Genomic DNA, 23,410 nt, shown 5'->3' on the forward strand with positions numbered 1-23,410 from the left:
CTAATGCAGTTATGCTTAAGAGAAAAAAAGATCTCTTTTGTTCATCTGCCCCTATGACTCTATCCTGCAAAGTCATTTTTAAAACTGTTGTCCAGTGCTGGAAGTCCTAGCCAGAGCAATTAGGCAAGAAAAAAGAAATAAAAGGCATCCAAATTGGAAAAGAAGTAAAATTATCTCTGTTCACAGATGACATGATTTTATGTATAGAAAACTCCAAAGATTCCACCAAAAAACTGTTACAATAAACAATTTCAGTAAAGTTTCAAGATACAAAATCAACATACAAAAATCAAGCGCATTTCTATACATTAATAATGACCAACCTGAAAAGAAAATTAAGACAACAATCCCATTTACTATAGCACCCAGAAGGATAAAATACTTAGGAATAGACTTAACCAAAGAGGTGAAAGAAATCTACCCTGAAAACTAGAAAACATTGCTAAAAGAAGTCAAATACACAAATAAATGGAAAGATACTCTATGCTTGTGGAATGGAAGACTTAATATTGTTAAAGTGTCCACACTATCCAAAGTGATCTACAAAGTCAATGCAATTCCAATCAAAATCCCAATGGAATTTTTTTGCAGAAACAGAAAAAAAGATCCTAAAATTCATCTGGAATTCATTTGGAATATCAAAACATCCCAAATAGCCAAATCAATCTTAAAAAAATAGAAAGTTGGAGGTATCACACGTCTCTATTTCAAAACATACTACAAAGCAACAGTAATCAAAACGATGTGGCACTGGCATAAAAACAGATATGCAGAAAAATGGAACAGAACGGAGAGTCCAGAAATAAACTCTTGCATATATGGCCAAATGATTTTTGGTAAAGGTGCCAATGCTACATGATGGGAAAAGGACAGTCTCTTCAACAAATGGTGTTGGGAAAACTGGATATTCACATGCAAAAGAATGAAGTTGGACCCTTACTTTATATCATATACAATAGTCTCCCCTTTATCCACAGTTTTGATTTCCTCAGTTTCAGTTACCTGTGATCAACCACAGTCCAAAAATATTAAATTGAAAATTCCGGAAATAAACAATTCATAAGTTTTAAATTGCATGCTGTTCTGAGTAGCATGATAAAATCTCATGCCATCCTGCCCTGTCCTGCCTGGGACGTGAATCATGCCTTTGTCCAGCTTACTCATGCTGTATACACTACCTGCCAGTTAGTCAATTTGTAGCCATCTCAGTTATAAGATGGACTGTCATAGTATCACAGAGCTTGTATCCAAGTAACCCTTATTTTACATAATAGTGGCCCCAAAGTATAAGATCAGTGATGCTAGCAATTCACATATGCCAAAGAGAAGCCATAAAGGGCTTCCTTTAAGTGAAAAGGTGAAAGTTCTCAATTTAAGGAAAGAAAAAATTGTATGCCAAGGTTGCTATGATCTATGGTAAATTTTGTTACATTATATTGTTATAATTGTTCTATTTTACTATTAATTGTTGCTGTTAATCTCTTACTGTGCCTAATTTATAAATTAAACTTTACCATAGGTATGTATGTATAGGAAAAAACACAGTATGTATAGGGCTCAGTACTATCTGCAGTTTCAGGCATCTACTAGGGGTCTTAGAATGTATCCTCCACAAATAAGGGGGCACTGCTGTACAAAAATTAACTCAAATTAGATTAAAGACCTAAACAGAAGGGCAAAAACTTCTAGAATAAAACATAGGGGAATACCTTCAGGACATTGGATCTGGCAATTATTTCTTGGATATGACAGCAAAAGCACATACAATGAAAGTAAAAATAGACAAATGGAACTACATCAAACTTAAAAACTCTGTGCATCAAAGGAAACAATCAACAGGGTGAAAAGGCAACCTAAAGAATAGAAGAGAATATTTTCAAATCATATATCTGAAAAGGGGTTAATATCCAGAATATATAAAGGACTTCTACAACTGAACCACAAAAAAATAAATAATCTGATTAAAATATTGGCAAAGGACTTGAATAGATAATTCTCCAAAGAAGATATACAAATGACCAACAAGCACATGAAATAAAGCTCAACATCACTAATCATAAGAGAAATTCAAATCAAAACCATAAGATATCACCTCACACCCATTAGGATGGCCACTATAAAAAGAACAGAAAATAACAAGTGTTGTTGAGGATATGGAGAAGTTGGAACCCTTGTATACTGTTGGTGGGAATGTAAAATGGTGCATCCATTATGAAAAACAGTATAGAATTTGTTCAAAGAAAATTAAAAATAGAATTATCATATGATCCAGCAATCCCACATCAGGATTTATATCCAAAATAATTCAAAGCAGGATCTTGAAGAGATAGCTGCACACCCATGTTTATTGAAGCAATATTCACAACAGCCAAGAGACGGATGCAACCCAAATATCCACGGATAAATGAATGAATAAAGAAAATGTGGTATTACACACAATGGAATATTATGCAGCCTTAAAAAAGGACATCCTGCCACATACTACCACATGAATGACATTGTTAAAGTCTGTCATAAAAGGACAAATATTGTATCATTCCACTCATATGAAGTATCTAAAGTAGTCAAAATTATAGAAGTAGAAAGTCAAAAGGTGGTTGCCAAGGGCTAGTGGGAGGGGGGAGGGGAAATCAGTATTTAGTAAGTATAGAGTTTCAGTGTTGCAAGAGGAAAAAGTTCTAGAGATCTATTGCACAATAATGTGAATATACTTAACACCACTGAACTGAATACTTAAAAATGGTTAAGATGATAAATTTAATGTTATTTATTACCAAACTTAAAAAAAAATTATTTTCCAATTGCAAGAAAAACTAGTCTTATTTTCCTGGACAGGCTAGGAAGGCATTCATTTCTAGCACTGAGTCACCCTTGTTAAAGGTAAGATATAAAAGGTGGCTGGAGAAAAAGGAGGAAGGGAAAGACAGCAAGAAGTGTCCAATTACAGAAGGAAGGGCAGAAGGACAAGGCCAGAGAAGTAGTAAAGAGTTAAGTGAAAAGCCAGACACCGAAGGGTCAAGTATAAGATAAAGGAAAACAAACTATTAGAACCCAGGAGACATTTTAAGGTCAAAAACCCAAGTGGAGAAGAAGGTGCTATGGTCTGAATGTTTGAGAACCCCCAAAATTCATATGTTGAAATCCTAATGCCCAGTGTGATGGCATTTGGAGGTGGGGCCTTGGGAAGGTGATTAAGTTATAAGGACTGAGCCCTCATAAATAGGATTAGTGCCTTATAAAAGAAGTTCCAGAGAAATTCCTTGCCCCCTTCTGCCACGTGAGGACACAGTGAGAAGTCCACAGTCTGCATCCCAGAAGAAGGGCTTTACCAGAACCCAACCATGCTAGCACCCTAATCTTGGACTTCCAGCCTCTGGAACTGTGAGAAATAAATTTCTGTTGTTTATAAGCCACTCAATCTGTGGTATTTTGTTATAGCAGCCCAAATGAACTAAGAAGAGAGAGAGAGAGAAAAAAAAAAAAAGAACCCATGGTAATCTTCAGGCACAGAACAAGTAGAAGGGTAGGCACAGCAGCAGGGCCTAGAAAATTCTATGGGAAAAGCTACAAAGTAACCATTCCTTTCCTGATGGGGAAGCTGCAGGTAGGCATTTGCCAATCTAAATGCAGAAGGCTATGTAAACTTGACGAGAAGAGTTTGGTAAAAGTATGTAATTGCTTCAGCCAATTCAAAGTTAAAATGAAAGTAGGCTTGAAGTTGCTAGAGGAACTGTATTGTGATTAGGTTAACAGAAGAAATCAGTGCCAGTTGGAATAGGTGCTCACTCTCTCACACTCAGGGAAAAAAGCCACACTTCAGGAAAAGAATAGGCAAGGAATAGAGTAGAAATTGAAACTATAAGGCATATTAGCTCTCTCTTGCCTGTCCTAGGAAAGGCAGCCTTGAACAGTAGGAGATCTCAAAAAGGGGAAAAACTGTCCACTCAGGAGTTCCTGCTAAGGCCCAGAGCACTACCTACCAAAAGGCTACAATGTCCCTGTATGAAGGGTGCTATGTGCCTCTTGGAGGGTAGTCGCTGAGGAAGCCTCAGAGGAGGGGAAATCCATTGATAACAGAAATTGCTGATAGGCACTTCCTACATAGGGCTCCAAACTGCAGGGAACCTGTGTCTATTAGCACGCAGGCCTTTCTAGGAGACCTGCAATTACTCAGACCCACCCCTTTTTCTACTCATGGGCACCACGAGTCCCCTCTAGTTCTGAGACAGTGTGGTAAGAGGGTTCCTCTGCCCGACATGCGTGTATTCCACAGAAACCTGAGTCCCATAGTGTGTGTGGGGTGGAGAGAGAAAGATGCGGAGGAGAGACATAAGAGACATGAGGGGAGGGGAGAAAGAAAGGAAAGAGGAGGCAAGAGAGAGGGAAGCAGAGTGAAGAGAGAAAAAGGGAGGAGGAGAGAGAAAGAATAAAAGAGAGGAGGGAGGAGAAAAGAGAAAGAGGGATGAGGGAGAGAGAAAGAAAGAAAGGGGGAGAAAAGAGACTGATCACCACTAGATACTAAACAGACTCTAATTCCCAGGTCACGCAATTGCTTTGTTAGTTTTGCACTACTGGGCGGCAGACAGAGTGCTCTGACATTTACAAGATCCTTCCTCTTGGAGAAGCTGTGGACCATAAACCATGTTGGGTTTTTTTTTCATGTTCCTTCCAGAAGAGAGGAAAGGAGGAAATCAGGTGCCCTTCAGAGGTCTCTGAATCCATTTACTATCGTGATTTGCCACAATTATTGGTAATAACTTGGACACCCTACAAAAATAAATAAAAGACGAGACATCTGGCTCCAGGAGGACAAACAGTGTGATGATATCCACCAGCCATATACGTCCCACATAAGCCCTGCCCTGTGTGGCGTCACCTCGGACAGCAGAAAGCATTCATCATGAAAGCAACTGCTGCACCCTGCACACAACAAGTGTCTCTGATTTAGGTCTCTTCTTTAAAGTGATAAGTGAGAAAATATGTAACCGGGCAGGAAGGAGGAAAGGAAAAGATGGAGGGCAAATGAAGTCTTTTGTATCAAGATGTACAAGGTCATTTGAAACAAGTGTTAAAAATGCAATCCATACTAGCCTTGAATTTATGCCCTCTCACACTGTATTTTTCAGCACTCCTCCAATTAAAACAAATTTGAGACTCTAAAAGGAATGCTGCATTTCATAGTCCACCCATCTATCATTATTAAGTGCTGGAAGCACTTAAGAGTTAGAATGGACCTTTCAGATTGACACCAGCATTTCTCAAAGCACGTTCAATGTACCCTAGTTCCATAGGATGTTAACAGGTGTACACACACACAGTTCTGTGATCAGGTTAGGGAAACACTAGGTTAAATAAATATAAGCAGGTTTCTTTATTGCAGGGTTTCTCAGAGACCTTAATAGGTGAAAAGTCACTATGAATCTCCACAATGTTGTGGTATAAACATATTTTACCTTAGAATCCTTTTTGTTTTTTTAAAAAACTTATCTTGTGGGTCTAGTGGTCATCAGGAACAAGATTTAAGAAATGCTGGTATAATCCAACATGCTCATTTTATTGAAGCAGTATACTGCAGGGCTTAAGAGCACAGACTTTTGAGTCACAGACTGCTTCATATTCTGGCTCTCAGCAAGTTGCTTAACCTTTCTGGGTCTTGATTTCCTTATCCTTAAAATGAGGATAATAGTATTGTTGTGAGTGTTAAATGAGTAAATATGTAATATTTATGTAAAGCACTTAAAATAATGCCTGGCACATATTAATTGCTTAATAAAGCTTAGGTATTATTATTTTACCCACAAGTAAAATGAAACTTAAGGTCACACACCATGTCAGTATCAGCTGGGACCAGAACCCAGGTCTCCTGGGTCCCTATCCAGCACGGCTTTCTCAAATAATGAAAATGTCTTTAGACCTTATCAAAAACTCTTTCTAAAGCATTTAAGTATTGCACCACAAAACCACAAAATGATATATAAAAAGATTCAACCCTAAAACAAATCCTAGTAGTTTCTAGGAGTAATGGCTTAGTTGAGGTTTCCCAAGTACAAAGTGATGTCAAAGGAGGAAGTTTTGGTGGTGAGTAAAACTATTCCAATGCCTATAAAATAGAGGCCAAAATGCCAGACCACTGCCACCAAGACTTCCTGGGTAGCCTCACTATTCGCACTGTAGTACCAAGAGCCTTTCTGGATGCTCAGGAAAATCTTCCTCTTTGAGACAGGCTGATCTTTGAGACCTTCCAGGACTAGTATACACTAAATGTATATCTACTAAAGCCTCTACCATTGTTTGGCTCTGATGGAAGGATAAAGGAATACAGAGTTATAGAACACTTAAAATGTGCCAGGCCCTTATCACACCCTATCTTAATCTTTATCATAGTCCCAAGAGGTAGATATTATCCCCATTTTGCAAATGAGTAAACTGGGACTCAGAGCATTTGAGTGATTTGCCTAAGAACTCAGAGCTAAGAAATAATACATCTGGAATTCAAACTCAACTCTTTCTGTCCATGTTTTTTCCACTACATTACACTACATCCTAGACTGAAAGAATCAAAGTGAAGCCAAATGGATTTGGACTTTTGAAAAGTGGAAAGGGAGTACAATCCTCACCCCTAGAAATCACATTTCTCTGATAATGAAAAACACTTTATCCAATTTTATCTTAATTTATTTTGACCCTGCCTCTTTCCTAAATGAATTTGAGGTGGTTTATAATAAAAGACAGATCTACAATTAGGTTATTAGAATGGAAAATCAAAGTCATGAAAAGGAAGAGGAAGCAATTATGCTCAGTACAAGGACTAATGTAGTTAATATGACTGAACACTAAATTTGGTTCTCAGTTTCCTAGAAGTCAAGCCAAAAGTTATCTACTTTCAGGAAACCTCCATATATATTGTAATCTTGAGAGCAGGCAGGGTGGCTGGAAGAGCACTGTGTAAACAGTAAACTACTATAAAGCATTATTACTTATTATTATTATTGCCCAGAATAGCATTCTATATCCATCCAGCACTTCCAATTATTTTGGCTGTTGTTTCAATGAGAATTCCATACAATTTAGCATAATCTGAACCAGTCATGCATAGGAAACAACAAAAAGACAATGCTAACTCTGCCACTTACTAGATGTCTGACCTTGGACAAGAAACTTCACACCTCAACTTTCACATTTGTGAAATGAGAGGCTTGGACTAACACTAGATGATCTTATTTATTTATTTGTTCAACCATTAGTAGCTTTATTGAGCTTATAGCATAAAATTCACTTGTTTTAAGTGTAAATTCACTGAGATTTTTAGCAAATTTATAGAGTTGTACTACCATCACCACAATATAATTTTAGAAGATTTCCATCACGCCAAAAAGAAAGTTCATTCCCACTCCTCATTTAGATAATCTTTTAAAAGGTCCCTTCTAACTTTTATATTCTACATTTCTAGACTTACAAAGCTTTAGCAGCTCTTTGCTATCTATAGAACCAAGTTCAAATTCCTCAGTGTAACATTCAAGGTCCTCTACAATCTACAAAACCTATTTCTCCATCTTAATTCCTTGCTATGTTCCTCTCACTCCCTTGCCCTAATGAGTTACCTGTCTCTGAACTTATGTTCTTGCAGTTCCTTTGGTAGGGAGTTCCTCCCACCACCCCAATCTCTAAAGAGCATAATCCCATCCAGTATTCAAACTCAGCTTAAATGCCATTCCTTCCATAAAGCTTTCTTCATTTCATACATCTCACACTTATCTAGAACTGGACCTTATTTGCCTTTAAACTTCAAAAGTATTTTGTTTGTCCCTTTCATGAAAGATCTCACTTTCATTCTTGGATCTTATGCTTGGCATCTCATGACCTTACTTGAATAAGAGATCCTAGAGGTCAGTTGCCATATCTAAGAAAGCTATGTATCCTTAACAACTTTCAGCGTGGGATTCTGCAAATAATAACAATAATGATAATGATGATAATAACTGGTAGCTAAAAGTAAGCATCTATGATATGTCAGGCACTGTTCTAAGAACTTTTAAAAATATTAACTCATTTAATCCTGATAACAACCCTGTGAGATGGGAGCTATTATTATCATCGCCATTTTACAGATGAAGAAACTGAGGCACAGAGAAGTTACTTACTTGCCAAGATCACAAAGCTAGGTAAGTAGCAGAGTTGAGATTTGAATTCAGACAGTTTGGTTCCAAAGCATAAACTCTTAAGCACTACAGTAAATTTCCAAGCCAGTTGACACTCAAGAAATATGAACTGAAAAAATCTTAATTAATAAGGTTCCATTCTGGGAAGGAAAGGAAATTAAGAATTCTAGGTGCTAAGTGACACAGAAGTGATGGGAGTAGGGAAAAGTACAAAGAACAAATTCTGATTCATACAGGAGACTCACTGAACTATTGGATAGGCTTGAGGTGCTACAAAAATTATTGTTGAACCCTTAGGTTGCAACTTAAAACGACAGTTCCTCTTTCATGCATGTGTGATGGGAGTGCAAAATTGGTAGTACATACTCTAGCTGAACGCATGCATCTCCAATGATCCAGAAATTCCATTCCTATGCATATCCCGACAAAAATGCATGTGTATATCCATCAAAAGAATATTCTATTTGCAATAGCCAGAGCTAGAAACTCCCCATCACTCAAAGAATGGATAAATCTGAGGAATGCTAACAAAATGAAATACTATATAGCAATGAGAATGATCTCTAACAAAGAATATGGATGAGTCTTTCAAACATAATATTGAGCAAAAGAAGCCAGACACAAAAGAGTATATACTATATGAATCCATTTATATTAAGTAAAAAAAGGGCCAAACTAATCTATTCTGTTAGAAGTCATGATACTGGTTATCCTTTGAATGGGTATTGACTAGAAGGGGAATGAGGGGACTCCTGGTAATGTTTTGTTTCTTGATCTGGGTGCTGGTTACACGGGTGTGTGCAATTTACGAACATTCATGGAGTATAAATTTATAATCTATGAACTTTTCTATATGCATGTTACATTTCAATACAGTTTTTTAAAAAGTCTCCCCAAGAAGAGAAAAAGACTCAAGCAAGAACCAAAAATAAAAGTCACTTTTGCAGTTGACATGCAGAACAAATGACTGACAAGTTCATAGTTATTATCTCTTTGTCCTGAGATGGACAAGACAGATGTCTTTCCCTTTTGTGATAACAGTGAGTTAACAAGAGGGAGGCCATTTTAATCCCTAGCCATTAGTGCAAGCTAATCCTTCCCAGAGACTTATGATAAATAAAAGAAAAAAAATAGACTTGTGGCAGCATACCACCTGTGGGCACTCACAGCCTTGCCAGGCACCAAAAGAAATGCCAATTTTATTTAAAGAACTAAGTCTTTGTTTGGAGCTTTTATTTTTATTCTAAGACTCATAACACCATTCATGCAGTACAAATGGAATCTGGCCATGATGGCAGTTAAAGTTTTCTTGAGCACTAACCCAATCTCCACACCAGTCTGAAACTAAGCACTCTTATCTTTATTAGGCAAGTCCTTTCACCTCTATGGATCTCAGTTTCCTCATCTGTAACATGGGAATAATAATATTACCTCCCTTGTAGGTTGCTGCAAGGATTGAAAACTTATTTCATGTAAAGCATTTAGCACAGTGCTTGCCACATAAATACTTGATGTCTGAGCTGCTATTATTATTTTGATATGGACGGGATAATGGTATCTTCTCCTGTACCATACAGCTAGCCCAGTTTATAGCTGTAATCCCCCAACAAGGGGATTTTCATATTTTAAATATTTTAACACTCAAGCACAAGGGCAGTTCTGCCTCCCCCTCTCTCCCAGGTGGAAAGAGAAAAAAGAGAGAATTCAGACGAGCTAATTTTGAACTAGACAAGTAAAGTTGCTCAGGGTTAGATGGGTTGGGAGAAGAGGGAGTCTGGATAGCAGAAGCCCCTTTGCTTTGATGGTGTCACCTTCCTATACCATGCCAGAGAACCTGGTGCAAATGACATGACCTGGAAAGGAAGGGATTCAGAAAAATGGATTAAGGCTGGATTGTACAAGGGATGTTGTTATCTTCAACAGAGAAGGGGCCTGAAGAAGGAGTCAGGAAAGAAGAGGTTTGAAGATTGGAGTTCCTGCTTTGCCCATCAGGCAGCGTCATAATCTTAAATTAAAAAGTGGGAAGAACACTTTCCTAGTTACAAAAAAGCTTTCACATACATTCTTTAATTTAGTCCTCACAACCACCCTGTGAAGTGAGCATAGCAAATTTCCTTACCCCCATTTGGTAGAGGAGGAAAGAAAGGTTCAGAGAGGCTAAATAATTTGTCAAAGTCATCAGCTAGTAGTTGGGGAGACCAGTGTTCTAACTCAAGTCTTCTTGCTTCAAAATCCATGCTCTTTCAATTACAAATACTGGGCTTTTATGTGAACTTCAGTTAGCCTGGGCCACATCTGTTACGGTCGATAAAAAAAAATTAAGCAGAGACTAGTTAACTCTTCCCTGGTCCTGAGCCTCAGATGGTAGAAAGAAAACTGAGAGGAGGGAGGTGGATTTGGAATACAAAGAGGCTGGCGTTTTGGAGGGAAAATGTAGGGTCTGGAAAGAAGAGGAGAGAAGTAGGACCGGCACTAACTGGGGGCCGGCCGTAATCAGGCGCCAACTGGCCTAACAATCCACCACTTGGATTTTTCTTCCCGGCTGAGCAGAGCCAGGTCCACTCTGCTACCCCTCCTTCCTTTCCCATAGCGCAGCTTAGGCTGGAGAGATGCTGTTGCCCCCCAAACCCACACAACATGCCGGAGAGCTGGGCTAGGGACAGTGGTGGTGGTCTGGACAGCCATCGGGGTAGGTTAGGGGCAGAGGAGCCAAAAGAGCGGTAGGGAAATGCTGGATAAAGGAAGTAACTCTCCAGGAGGCGCTGCCATTCGGGTATTCGAGAAAGGCGGTTACAAGAGCGGCGAGTGTGTGTAAGAGGCTGGAGTAAAGTGAGTGTGTGAGGTAACGGCTGGGTTGCTAGGAGCTGGGGTCAGAGGAACAGAGCAGGGAGGGATTCTGCAGGCCTGCACCCAGAGCAGGGGAGGCGTCGCGTGAGGGGACGGTTGACGCAGACCATCTCTCCTCCAAGCCGCCACTGCCTGCAGGCTGGTCCTGAGGAGAAGAGTTCAGTTTAGTTGAAAAGGAGTGTGAACTGAGAAAGAGAACGCCGGTTCTAGCGCGGGAAGCGGGTATAAAACAGCACCCGAGAAAGGCTTGAGGGGATGTGCCTGGACTACCAACTGAACATGAGAGGGAGCTCGCGGCTTCCAGCCTCGCCTAACTCGTCTCCTTACCTTGGGCACCGTGATATGGTCCATGACTCGGGTTCCCGCTACCGGAAGTCCTCAGTGCTATTCCGGCTGCCACTGCCACCGCCACCACTGCTCTTGCTGTCTCGGAGTTTGCCCAACCCGGGCTCCTACCCTCCTCCCTCCCTGTCCTGGCTCAAACTCCCGTCCCCAGATCCTCGCGGAGGTTCTTATCGCGACACTTCGCCCGTGGCCACTTCCGCCATCTTGCTTCCTGGCAAATGCCCTTTTCTCTGGGGAACTGACTTTTGCTTCAGGCTCCAGGTTTAACCCAGGAGTTCTTAAGTCCTAGACTCTAGTATTGCCGCCCTTCTCACGCTCCATGATCCTGTAAGGATTCTGAGCATGATATCATTCCATTACTCTCTCATGTTAACAGTGATGGCACCCTATAGAGTTAGCGCGGACTGTACCCTGCTGACAACTGTATTTCTGAAGAGCTTCCTAGCTTTGATACCTTGGGTAAGTCACTGTAGGTTATTTTTTGAAATAGTTTATAAACATAGCCTCGTCTCACTCCTCTCCTTTGCAAGTCTACTGCCATCAATCTAGTTAAAGCCTGGACCATTGCTCATCACAAATGTAGGAAAAGGACCAAAGGCCCACTGGACCACCTCTCAGATGAGGGGCAGATAGGTGCCTTCACTTTGTGGTGTTCTGTGAATCAGACTTGTGATGGAAAAAAGAAGAGTCCGGAAGTTGGAAAAACTGGGTTTTACTCTCAGGTCTGCCACTAACTTGCTGTGTGATCTTGGGCAAATCATGTCACTTCTCTGAGCATTAAATTGACCAAGGTTACAATGAGGACACTGGACACTATCTCTGGGGTCATTTCTAGCTCTACTGTTGTGATGTTATGGTTTGCAATCACACTTCCCCTACAAAGTGATTTCTTTCTTCTTTGAGAGTCCATGATACTTTCTAGTTAAACTACTCATTCATCCTATTCCACCTTCTTCCCTGCCCTAAAAGCCCTTCCCTCAACCCATGGCCTAATTATTCTTTGAGCTGTCATTACATGATTTTCACTTCTTTTACTACCAAACCTCTCAAAAGAATAGTATACACTTAGCATCACCTCTACTTCTTCATAACACACTTATTCCTCCCTAAACATTCCCCTCAATTGGCTCTTTTATATCATCCCGAACTCCAATTTCTGCACCCAATAGCTGTCCTTAGTGCTCAATCTCATTTGTTCTGCAGCATTTAACACTGTTGATTCATATTCCTTTTTGACACTCTTTCTTCCCTTGGCCTTTGTTACAAAGCAGACTCATTGACTGCCATCCCTAACTGTTGCTTCTCCGCCTCCCTCCCAGCTCCTATTTGTCCTTCTTTAGCCATTTCCCGGGCTTCTGTCCTAATTCCTCTTCTATTTTCTCCCCCTTGGTAATTTGATCTCTTCCTCAGGTTCAATTCTTACTCCTTGGTAGGGGACTCCTTAATACATCTTAAGTTCTGTGACCTTTCTCCTGAGCTCTAATTTGGAGATTCCAACTGTCACATGAGAGTTCCATTCGGGTGTTCCTGCTAGCACAGTAAAGGCATCATGGCCAAAAACAAACTCCTCATCTTTCACACCCTCCTCCTGCCCCCTGCACTCTCCCACCTCTGCCACCTGCTCTTTTTCAAGTTTTCCCCATTCCCTATTAATACCACTACCACACGCCCATTTGCTCAGACTCAAAACCTAATTTCCATGCTATTTGGGATAGTGAAGAGGAGCATGGACTCCAGGTTCAAATTTTGGCTCTGCTGTTTGCTAATGGTACATGACCTTGGGCAAGTTACACAACCTTTCTGGGTCTCAGTTTTCTCATCTGTAAACCCATCCTAATAAGGTGCTTGTGAGGATTCAAAGAGGAAATGTATATCAGGTCCAGGGAACATTATAAGCTCACAGTGAATACTGGTGGTTACCTTCCTTTCCTCAGCTCAATTATTAAACATGTCTGTTCTTCTCCTCTCTCTCAAATGATTACCTTGCTCCCTAGTTCACTGATAAGATAGAAGCCATGAGAAAGGAACTTCCACATCCTCCCACAACGAAATCTGCTTGCTGCCCTGCAGGTGAACCCATATAATCTTCCTTCAGTGAATCAGCTGTTTCTCAGCCTTCCTAAGGCAACCTCTCCACTTATCTACTCAATGTCATCCTCCCTCACCTACTCAGTTGTCCCTTCTTTTCTTTATCATGAAACATTCCCACTTTACCAGATTTACCACTTTACTCTCACTCCTACTTCTCTTTCCCAATCTCCTTTGCTGTTTCTTCCTTGTCTTACCTATCTCTACATGTTGGAATGCTGCCAGGGCTCAGACTTTGGTCGTCGTCTCTATTTAAACTTATTACCTGGGTGCTGTCATCCAGCTCCATGCCTTCCAAAATTTTGTCTCTACTCCTGATTTGTCCTCTGAACTCTTAAAGTTACATAATATCCAACAACCTGCTGGACACGTCTACTTGGATATCTTGTTAGCATCTCAAACTTACCATATCCGACACAAAACATATGATTTCTATTTGCATCCTCAAGTCTATTCTTCCCATAGTATTTCTCATCTCAGGAAATGGCAACTCCATTCTTCCAGTTGTTCAGGCCAAAAGCCTTGGAAGCATCCTCTTTCTCTCATATCCCTCACATGATTCATCATCAAATCCTATCAGCTCTTCCTTCAAAATATTCTCCAAATCTAATCACTTCTCACTCCTATACCTTGACCCAAGCATCTATTTCTCTTGCCTGGATTGTCAAAGTCTGGTCTCCATATTTTGGCCATGGTACCCCTAGAATCTATTCTCTACATAGAATATTTTAGACTCTAGGATCTATAGTGATGTCACTCCTTTGCTTAAAACCTTCCAGTGCCTCCCCATATCAGAGTAAACAACGTCTCTGTGTCAAACCCTTAATCATGGCCTAGGAAAGCATACATATGATCTAAGCCAAGTACCTTTCTGACTACATCTTCTATCACCCTTTTCTCTCTCTGCTCAAGTCGTATTGATCTCCCTGCTATTTCTCAAGTATGCCAGATATGCCCCTGCCTCAGGGCCTTTACGCTTGCTGTTCCCTCTGCCTAGAATGCTCTTCCCCCAGACATCCACGTGTTCACTCCCTCATCTGTCAGTTCTCTGATTGAATGTCACCATACCAGAGAATCCCTACCTGAGTACTTTATATAAAGTAAAACCACCACCACTTCTTCCTCAGCATTCTCTACCCTCCTAATCCTTCATCTTCATAGTTATCAACATGACCTGATATATTATAAATGTCTTCATTATTTATTATTTGTCTCCCCCTCTAAAATGTCAACTTCATGAGGGCAAGGACTTTTTGTTCACTGCTAGACCTCCAAAGTCTAGAACAGACCTGAGACACATTAAGTACTCAATAAATATTTGTTGAATGAGGGGCTGGCCCCGTGGCCGAGTGGTTAAGTTCTCGTGCTCCACTGCAGGCAGCCCAGTGTTTCATTGGTTCGAATCCTGGGCGTGGACATGGCGCTGCTCATCAAACCGTGCTGAGGCAGCGTCCCACATGCCACAACTAGAAAGACCCACCATGAAGAATATACAACTATGTACTGGGGGGCTTTGGGGAGAAAAGGGAAAAAAATAAAATCTTTAAAAAAGAAATTTGTTGAATGAATGATGAATTTTCAAACCTATCCCAGATTTTTTCCACCATTAACTTTAGCCATTCCTCCTAACATTTTCTCCTTAAGGCAAGTCGATATCATTTCAGAGGAAATTAAGGCATAGATGGTGACTTGCTAAAGGTTGCAGAAGTCAGAAGTCAGATTGGACTCCCACAGGAGTAGAGAAAGCCTTGGCGTAAGAAGGAAAATTGGGAATAAGAAAGTATTAGACTCATAAAGTATTTTCAGTGAAAGGGATACTATTATGATCTATTTATTATTTGTTTGTCTCCTCCCATTATGTTGTCAGCTCCATGAGGTTTTTCTCTGTTCACTACTGTACCCCATGACTAGAAAAGTACTTGGCATTACATCTAGTAGCATATTCAACAATAAAATATTGAAGTCTTTCTTTTGAAGAGCAAGGCAAGATTGAGTGCAAAAGAACATAAGAAATCTTTCTGGAGTGATGGAGATGTTCTATATCTTGGTTAGGTGGTGTTTACTTTGGTATATATACATCAAAACTCATTGATCTGTACTCTTTAAATGTGTCCACTTAATGGCTTGTAAATTTTACCTTAATAAAGTTGTTTCAAAAATTGGGAAAAAAATAAAGCCTGTTCATATCCTCTGCCCATTTCTTGATCAGGTTGTTCATTTTGCTGTTGTTGAGTTGTATGAGTTCTTTACATATTTCTGAAATTAACCCCTTGTCAAGTATATGATTCAAAAATATTTTCTCCCAGTTGGTGGATTGTCTTTTCATTTTATTGATGGTTTCTTTTGCCGCCTTCTTTTGCAGAAGGTTTTTAGTCTGATTTAGTCCCATTTGTTTATTTTTCTTTTGTTTCCATTGCCTGAGTAGACATGGTATTTGAAAAGATATCGTTAAGACGGATGTCAAAGAGCATACCGCCTATGCTTTCTTCTAGGAGTTTTATGGTTTCTAGTCTTACATTCACATCTTTAATCTATTTTGAGTTGATTTTTGTGCATGGTGACGTCACAGTATTATTCACAATAGCCAAGACATGGAAGCCACCTAAGTGCCCACCAACAGATGAATGGATAAAGAAGATATAATGTATGTATATATACATACAATGGAATACTATGCAACCATAAAAAAGACAAAACCATGCCATTTGTGACAACATGGATGGACCTTGTGGGTATTTTGCTAAGTGAAACAATTCAGAGAAAGACAAATAACATATGATTTCATGCATATGTGGAAGATAAGCAAACAAACAAACACATAAATAAGGAGAACAGATTGGTGGTTACCAGAAGGGAAGTGGGTGGGGGAAGGCCAAAATGCGTAAAGGGGCACATATGTATGGTGATGGATAAAAACTAGACTATTGGTGGTGAACACTCTGCAGTCTATACAGAAGCTGAGATATAATGATGTACACCTGAAATTTACGCAATGTTAGAAGCCAATGTGACCTCAATAAAATATTTTTTTAAAAATTGGGAAAAAAGAAAAGTAATTGACACATAGCGAATGCTTGGTAAGTACTTGCTGAATAACTGGATGATGATAAATGACTCTAGACTCACAGCTGGTGTGGGCCAGAAGATAAACTAGAGGAAAGAGTCTGGAGGCAGGGAAGCCATTAGGAGGCTACTGTGGTGGTCCCAAAAGAAGTTGTGAACCGATAAGCCCGTGGGCTTTTTGACTTTGTACCTAAAGTTCAAGTCTCAGCAAGATTAGCCAACATCTGAGATACTAGTTGCTGCAGTAAATCTCACCTGTCCTGCTCTATATCCAAACCTCCAACTCAGTTATCGCTCACTTATGTTCTACTTTGAGGGCTTTTCCACTACTGCAGGTTGGTGTTCTTCCCAAGATATCCTAAAGAAGTAAGTACGTGTACTTTGCCCCATTATCTCACTAGCTAGAGATACAGCCTCAGAAAGCTACTGCCAAAGGTCACCCATGATGTGGTGGATGATGACTGTTTAAAATGTCACAGAGCCTTTGTGACATCACTCTTGTTCTAGAGGTAGCTTGATAAATCATAGAGAGCAGCTGGGGCATAACTTCACCCAAGTCACCAAGAACTCCTCCACCTTGCTGCTGGGGAGAGGCCACCAGAAACAGACTGTATTTTTAGCTTATTTCAGTCTCAGTTTACCAGTTATCTTGAGCCAACTACCAACAAACTTCTTTTGAAGACCAACTTGCTAGAAAGGGCTTTATTCATCTTTCAGAGACAGCTTACTTGAATCATGCAGTGCATAGAGGATATCAGCGAAGAGGTCTGGCAAGACTGCATCACCCTTTTCCTACAGACTGGGATGTGCTGTGATGCAGCGATTATCACCAATTCCCCACCCTGGTTGTTAGCTTCTTATCCTGAAGGTAACTTCTTCCAGTTGACCCAGGAAGAAATTCAGATCTTGCTGGCAAGAGAAGAAAGAGAGAAGTTATTTCTGCAGGGAATTACCCTTGCAGGAACAAAATGCTTGTTGATTCGGGACAACCTGTTCACTGAAGGCAACAACACCATGGACCTCCGCACCAAAGGCCAGAGTCGGGGCAGCCAGGCAGTGACAGTAGTTCAGATTGAGTCTGTATACCTTGTGGTGATGGGACAAAAAGGAACAGAAGGAGGGCCTCTCAACCTCAAGGCTTTTCAGATGGGAGGTTACATTAGAGAGGCCATTCATCAACATATGGCCCGTTTCTAACTAAATAAATAGGACATGGTGTTTGACCTGGAATTTGCATTCAGTGTTATCTGTTTTACCTACTAAGCTAACATAGTCTTGAGGAAAAAAGAACGGGAGATCCCAGATCAGGTTTTAAGATGTGTGTGTGTGTATGTGTTTGAGTGTGTATGTGTGTTCCAGGGGTTGGGGGCACGTTGGAGAGTGAATATTCAGGCATTTGGGTTTCTGGGCCTTTTTTAAATCTAGAACACCATCCCCCTCTTCTCAGCACCTGGAGTTGAGAGTAGTGGACTGGGAACTAGAAAATCTTGATTCTAATCCCAACTTTTTCCTGACTTGCTGTGAGATCATTCTCTCTCTGGACCTATTTTCTTATCTGTACAATGAAGAGTATACTCTGTCTCTAAGGGCCCTTCAAACTCTGAAAATCTATGATTTTGTAACATCACACACATCTTTCAAGGACTACCTCCTTGAGGAAGCTTTCTCTGCTTGCGTCAACTCTCAGGGCTGACCTTGATTTGAACTCCTAGATCACTAACATTCTGACTCATTTGTTTGGTCCTTAATCATACTCTGCCCGACGTTTCTTGGATATCTGTTCTGTGTTCTTGTTTAACTTTTCACCCACACATTAGTTTTGTTTCACAACTTGATTATAGTCTCTTAAAGATCAGATAGTGTGTTTTCTACTTATCTTATTTTCCTCCCAGGATAACCCAGCTTGGTACTCTGCCAGGGCAGTTGGTTACATATATAAAGTCACTTATTAAGAAGTAAGGATTCTTCTGGGTGTGGATAATCCAGGGTGCTTCTGGCTACATTTTCCTTTTTCAATTCGTAGCTCACCTTTGGACTATTCATCTTTCCGTTGTTGTTACTGTCAGGAAAAGTATGGGTGGGCAGGAGCTAAGAGATGAGGTGAAAAATTCTGACCAATCAATCTGGCTTGTTGCTAGCAGATCTGGGCAAGCTTGGGTGAGAAAAGGCAGTAATGAGAAATATTAAGTTGAGTAATATAGTGCTTATTTGACCCTGCTGTTACCAGTCCCCAAGGGCAATGACTAAGAAGAACCCTCTTCTGTGTTAATTACAAGGAACCACCTCTACCCGCCCCCTACATACACACCTTTACAGGCTTGTAAAGGTCAGGGTGTAAACATGGGGGTTGTCAAAATCTCTAGAGCAGTGCCATTCAATACAAATATAATGCTAGTCACATATGTAATTTAAAATTTTCTAGTAGCCACATTAAAAGAAAAAATGAAACCGGCAAACTTAATTTTAGGAATATATTTTATTTAACCCAGTACATCCAAAATATTATTTAAACATGGAATCAGCAAAAATATTATTGACTAGGGGCCAGCCCAGTGGCATAGTGGTTGGGTATGCATGCTCTGCTTTGGCAGCTCGGGGTTCAAAGTTTCAGATCCCAGATGTGGACCTACACACCACTCATCAAGCCATGCTGTGGAGGTGTCCCACCTGCAAAGTGGAGGAAGATTGGCACAGATGTTAGCTCAAGGCCAGTCTTCCTCATATTTATGGGATATTTTACATGTTTTTATGCCAAGGCTTTAAAATCTTGTGTGTATTTCACATTTGTAACTCATCTCAATTCAAACAAGCCTCATTTCAATTACTGAATATTCACACGTATCTAGTGGCTACCATATTGGGCAACGTGAGTCTAGGCCAACTCCATCAAATATTTGAAACCCCTCTGCAACATCTTTGTTAATACATTCATCCATCCAACCAACATGCTTCATGCCAGGCCATGGCTAAGTAATTAATGAAAATGTCAAAAAGGAAAAATGTTTCCTAGATAAAATTCTAGTGGAGGCAAGACAAGTGGAAAAAATAAACTACAATACAATGAAGTAAATGCTATAAAAAATTTTGTTTATTCAATTTTTTGTTTATTCAATTTTGTTTATGTATTGACCTCTCACTATGTGCCATGCACTGTTCTAGACAGAGCAGTGAAAAAATACACAAAAATCCTATGCTCATGCAGCTTACATTCTAATGAGAGAAACAGATAATATGTGTCAGGAACTGATAAGTGTCATAAAGACAAACAAAACAGTATAAAGGGAGATAAAAAGTTATGGGAGGGGCTATTTTAGATAGAGAGGTCAACAGTAGTCTCTCTGGAGAGAGGATATCTGTGCAGAGACCTAATGAAGTGAAGGAGTGAGTCATGTCAAGAACTGGGGGAAGTGTTTCAGGCAGACAGAAGAGCTGTTCAAAGGCCAATGTGGTTGCAGCCTCCCAGGACAGTGCTTCTTTCCCTCCCTACCTGCAGCATCCTCAAGCATGGTGGTGAGGCAGTGGATGCTGCCTCCCAGGATGGAGCAGCAAAGCAGAGCAAATGCTCTTATTGCCCTCCTTCTGGGCCTACTCTTTCTAATGAAGTGCCTTAAAGTTTTTTTGGCAGCCACATCATACTGTTGACTCAACTGAGCTCCTAGTAAGGCTTTTTCACACTGGCTGCTGTTAAGAAAAGAGCTTGAAATACTGGTGGGGCAGTAAGCCAGGAAAAAAATTAATTGTGAAAGTGGCTTCACTTGAGCCTTTTTCTTGGACAAAGTCTCAAAGTGGCATGATATGTATCCATGAAGGGAAAGAGACCAAGGTGAGGTGGAGGGTGAGGAAGGTGAATCCTTAAGATAATTGAGCCTTATACATTATTCTTTCCAGCCTGGATCTCCCAAACAGACATATTCAGGAAATAGAGCCACTGAAGAAAAATGGCCTTGTCAGTTAGAAGGGCCCAGACAAATCCTTCAATACAGGACAAGTTAATGAGCCCAGATGCCCCACTGAATAAGAAACTTAATTGGGCCTATGGCTGACTGAGGCCCAGGGTGGTAACCTGGGAAGGGGAAAGCAGCCCAGGTATTGGCCACCCAGCAGAGATCTCGCTCTTTCCAGCCAGAGAGAACTTCTGGACCAGGCCATGGTCCTAGTCTGTTGCTATGGTGAAGTCTTTCCCTAGAGACTGAATGTGCCTCTCATAAATAAGCTGGAACTGAATGTGGAGAGAGACTCATTCGGGCTGTCTTATTCTCAGAAGGAATCAGGGGAGGCCATCACGAGAGGGCTCAGGGTCATAACAGGGAAGCTTGAGCCTTGCTGGGAGAACCCATCTCCTCTCTCCATCCACCCTGTGTGCCCCTGCCATTTTGGCTGCTCACTTAACCTTCCTCTGACGGCTTGGTGACCACTTTTCCTCTCTTATACCCTGCAGTCCAGCAACACTTGACAACTCATTGTTTTCCAAACATGATTCACAATTTTCCCCATGGTGTTTTCATAATTCACCACCACCTGCCTGCCCTCTCCCATTCCCTAAGAATTTCAAGCACATATCTTACTCATTTTTTTAGACCCAGCCACCAGACCCATTCCTCTAAGGATATCCCTTATTCTCCAAGTTTGGAGGTGTTCCCTCATGCCTTGGAATACCCATCCTATTCTTTACATCTTTCCCATGACACTTAACTCTTTCAACTTTCAGTCCTTACTATACATGTACGTATTTTCTCTCCTTTATTTGCCTGCAAGTTCCCCTAGAGATTACTATTTTGCTGTAACCCATATTAGCAGGCTTTTGCACTAGGAAGTTCTCAATGAATACACAACTTGCTGGGTGATTAAATGAATGATAGACATAACAAATGAATGCATAAAAGAATGACTTTCGAGCCAAGCCCCTTCCTTTGTTTCCCACAGTTTAAATGAGTGGAGAATGGAAGGATGCTGCTGACTATTCCTCTTCTTCCCTCCTTTGCCCCACTCTTCAGCACCAGTCACTAATTCCCTTGTATATAGGCAGAGGGATGTCTCACTCTGGGAAATCTTTAGCTCTGGTTTTGAGGCTTTATGTGATTATTATGTTCCTTGCATAGGGTGAGATCCATGCCAAGTGGATGCTAGACACATGTAGTGGTATAGGAATTGAGTGGAAAAACTCCCTTTGAGTGCTGCCCTTGCTCATTACTGCATGGGATGTGCATACTCTCTGATAATTAAGAGTTCTACTATTCGTTTATTCATATGTTTATCTATTTTATTGTTGGATTGTTTATAAAGGCATTTACAATGGAGTGAAAAGGCTTGAATTCTGAGAATCTGAACCCTGGCCCTGAGCTATCTCTTATGAAGTATATAACCCTGAGCAAATCACTTACCTCTATGTGCCTCTGGTTTTTCACCTGGAAACTGGAAATGTTAATACTTGCAGGATTGGTGTGGATATCAAATGAAAAAATGGGCACAAAGTGCTTTGGAAAATGTAAAGTGCTTTAGATATCAGGTCAGCCATGGGGATGTTTGTGGGAGTTAAGCTACAGCCATCTGTCTTCAAGCGGGTACTTGGAAGTGGAGGTGCAGACTGAGCTCCTAAGTGGTTGACAACAGAGTCTGGAAACTTTGGATTTAAAGTGCCAGTTACAGCAGAGGCATTTACTGATTTTGAGGTGGCCACAGGTGGGGGTGGCAGGGTAAGAATAAAGTGCTACTTCTTGTGGAAAGGTGGAGGCAGCTTTTAGTAACAGCAGCAAACAGCCTCATCCTTGTGGCCCAGAGAGGAATAGGGTCACCATTTCCTAATGATAGAACACTGAGTGCTTTACAGTTTATAAAAGGCTTTTGTCATTCATTCATTCATCAAATATTTATTGAGTGCCTACAATGTACTTACTGTGAACAAAGAAATGGTAATACAATGTAATAAGTGGTATTAGAGAGTGTATTCATTCATTTAAATATTTACTGAGTGTCCACTATGTTTCAAGCACTGTTCTAGGCACTGACGACACAACAGTGCACAAAATAAAGAAAACTCCTTGCTCTTATGGAACCTGCGTTCTAGTCTGGGAGACAAATAATACAGAAAATTGAGTAAAATACATAATGTATCAGATGATAATAAGTTCCAAGGGAAAAAAACACATAAAGAAGGCAGAGAAGGGAAACAGGAAATGCTGGAGCAGAGTGGAGATTTACAATTTTAAATAAGGTAGTTAAGAACTGTTGTCTTAGTCCTGTTCAGGCTGCTATAACAAAATACCACAAACTAGGTGGCTTACAAACAACAGAAATTTATTTCTTACAGTTCTGGAGTCTTGGAAGTCCAAGATCAAGGCATCAGCATGGTTCTGTTTTGGTAAGTACCCTTTTTCTGGTTCAGAGCCAGCACCTTCTCACTCTGTCCTCACATGGTAGAAGGGCCTAGGTAGCTTTGTGGAATCTCTTTTATAAGACCACTAGTCCCATTCATCAGAGTTCCACTCTTATGACCTAATCACCTCCCAAAGGCCTCACCTCCTAATACCATAACCTTTGGGAGTTAGGATTTCAACATATGAAGTTTAGGGGGACACAAACATTCAGATCACAGCAAGTACCTTACCCATAGGCAACATTAAAGAAAAGACCTGCAGGAAGTAAGGAAGCAATTCATGTATTTATTTAGGGGAAGAGCATTCCAGGCAAAGGCAAAGGCTATGAGAGTTGGTATGTTTGAAGCTGGAGTGAAATCTGGAATGAAATGAGCAAGGAAGGGGGTAGTAGTAGGAGAGGAGATCAGAAAAGTTAATGGGGCTAAATCTTAGAAGGCCTTATAGGAATTTAGCTTTTATGCCAAATTAGTGGGAGCTTTTGGAGAATTTTCAGCAGATGGGTATTATGATCTGACTCGTGTTTTAATGAGATCA

At 40.5% G+C, this 23,410-nt stretch overlaps 2 protein-coding genes across 19 annotated transcripts in view; one reads left to right on the forward strand and one right to left on the reverse strand.

Moving 5' to 3' along the window:
- The window catches only part of MTMR8 (myotubularin related protein 8), a 183,584-nt gene extending 172,066 nt beyond the window's left edge, over positions 1-11,518 (reverse strand). For 7 of the 18 annotated variants that reach the window (XR_011434520.1, XR_011434522.1, XR_011434519.1 and 4 more), the window contains exon 1: positions 11,334-11,518. Coding sequence is in view for 5 of the 18 variants with exons in the window: in XM_023633933.2 (XP_023489701.1) it covers positions 11,334-11,357 (24 nt within the window). In the remaining 13 variants the exon portion in view is untranslated. The remainder of the gene's footprint in view (positions 1-11,333) is intronic. The other 11 variants (XM_070256633.1, XM_070256631.1, XR_011434523.1 and 8 more) reach the window with 10 other exon arrangements.
- Positions 11,519-17,237: 5,719 nt separating this feature from the next.
- LOC102148861 (profilin-1) lies at positions 17,238-17,699 on the forward strand. Its single transcript, XM_005614227.2, has one exon. The coding sequence runs from the start codon at positions 17,238-17,240 to the stop codon at positions 17,697-17,699; it is 462 nt and encodes a 153-aa protein (XP_005614284.1).
- The last annotated feature ends 5,711 nt before the right edge of the window (positions 17,700-23,410 follow it).

This window comes from Equus caballus, chromosome X, assembly GCF_041296265.1.
Source record: "Equus caballus isolate H_3958 breed thoroughbred chromosome X, TB-T2T, whole genome shotgun sequence".
NCBI classification, from domain to species: Eukaryota; Metazoa; Chordata; class Mammalia; order Perissodactyla; family Equidae; genus Equus; species Equus caballus.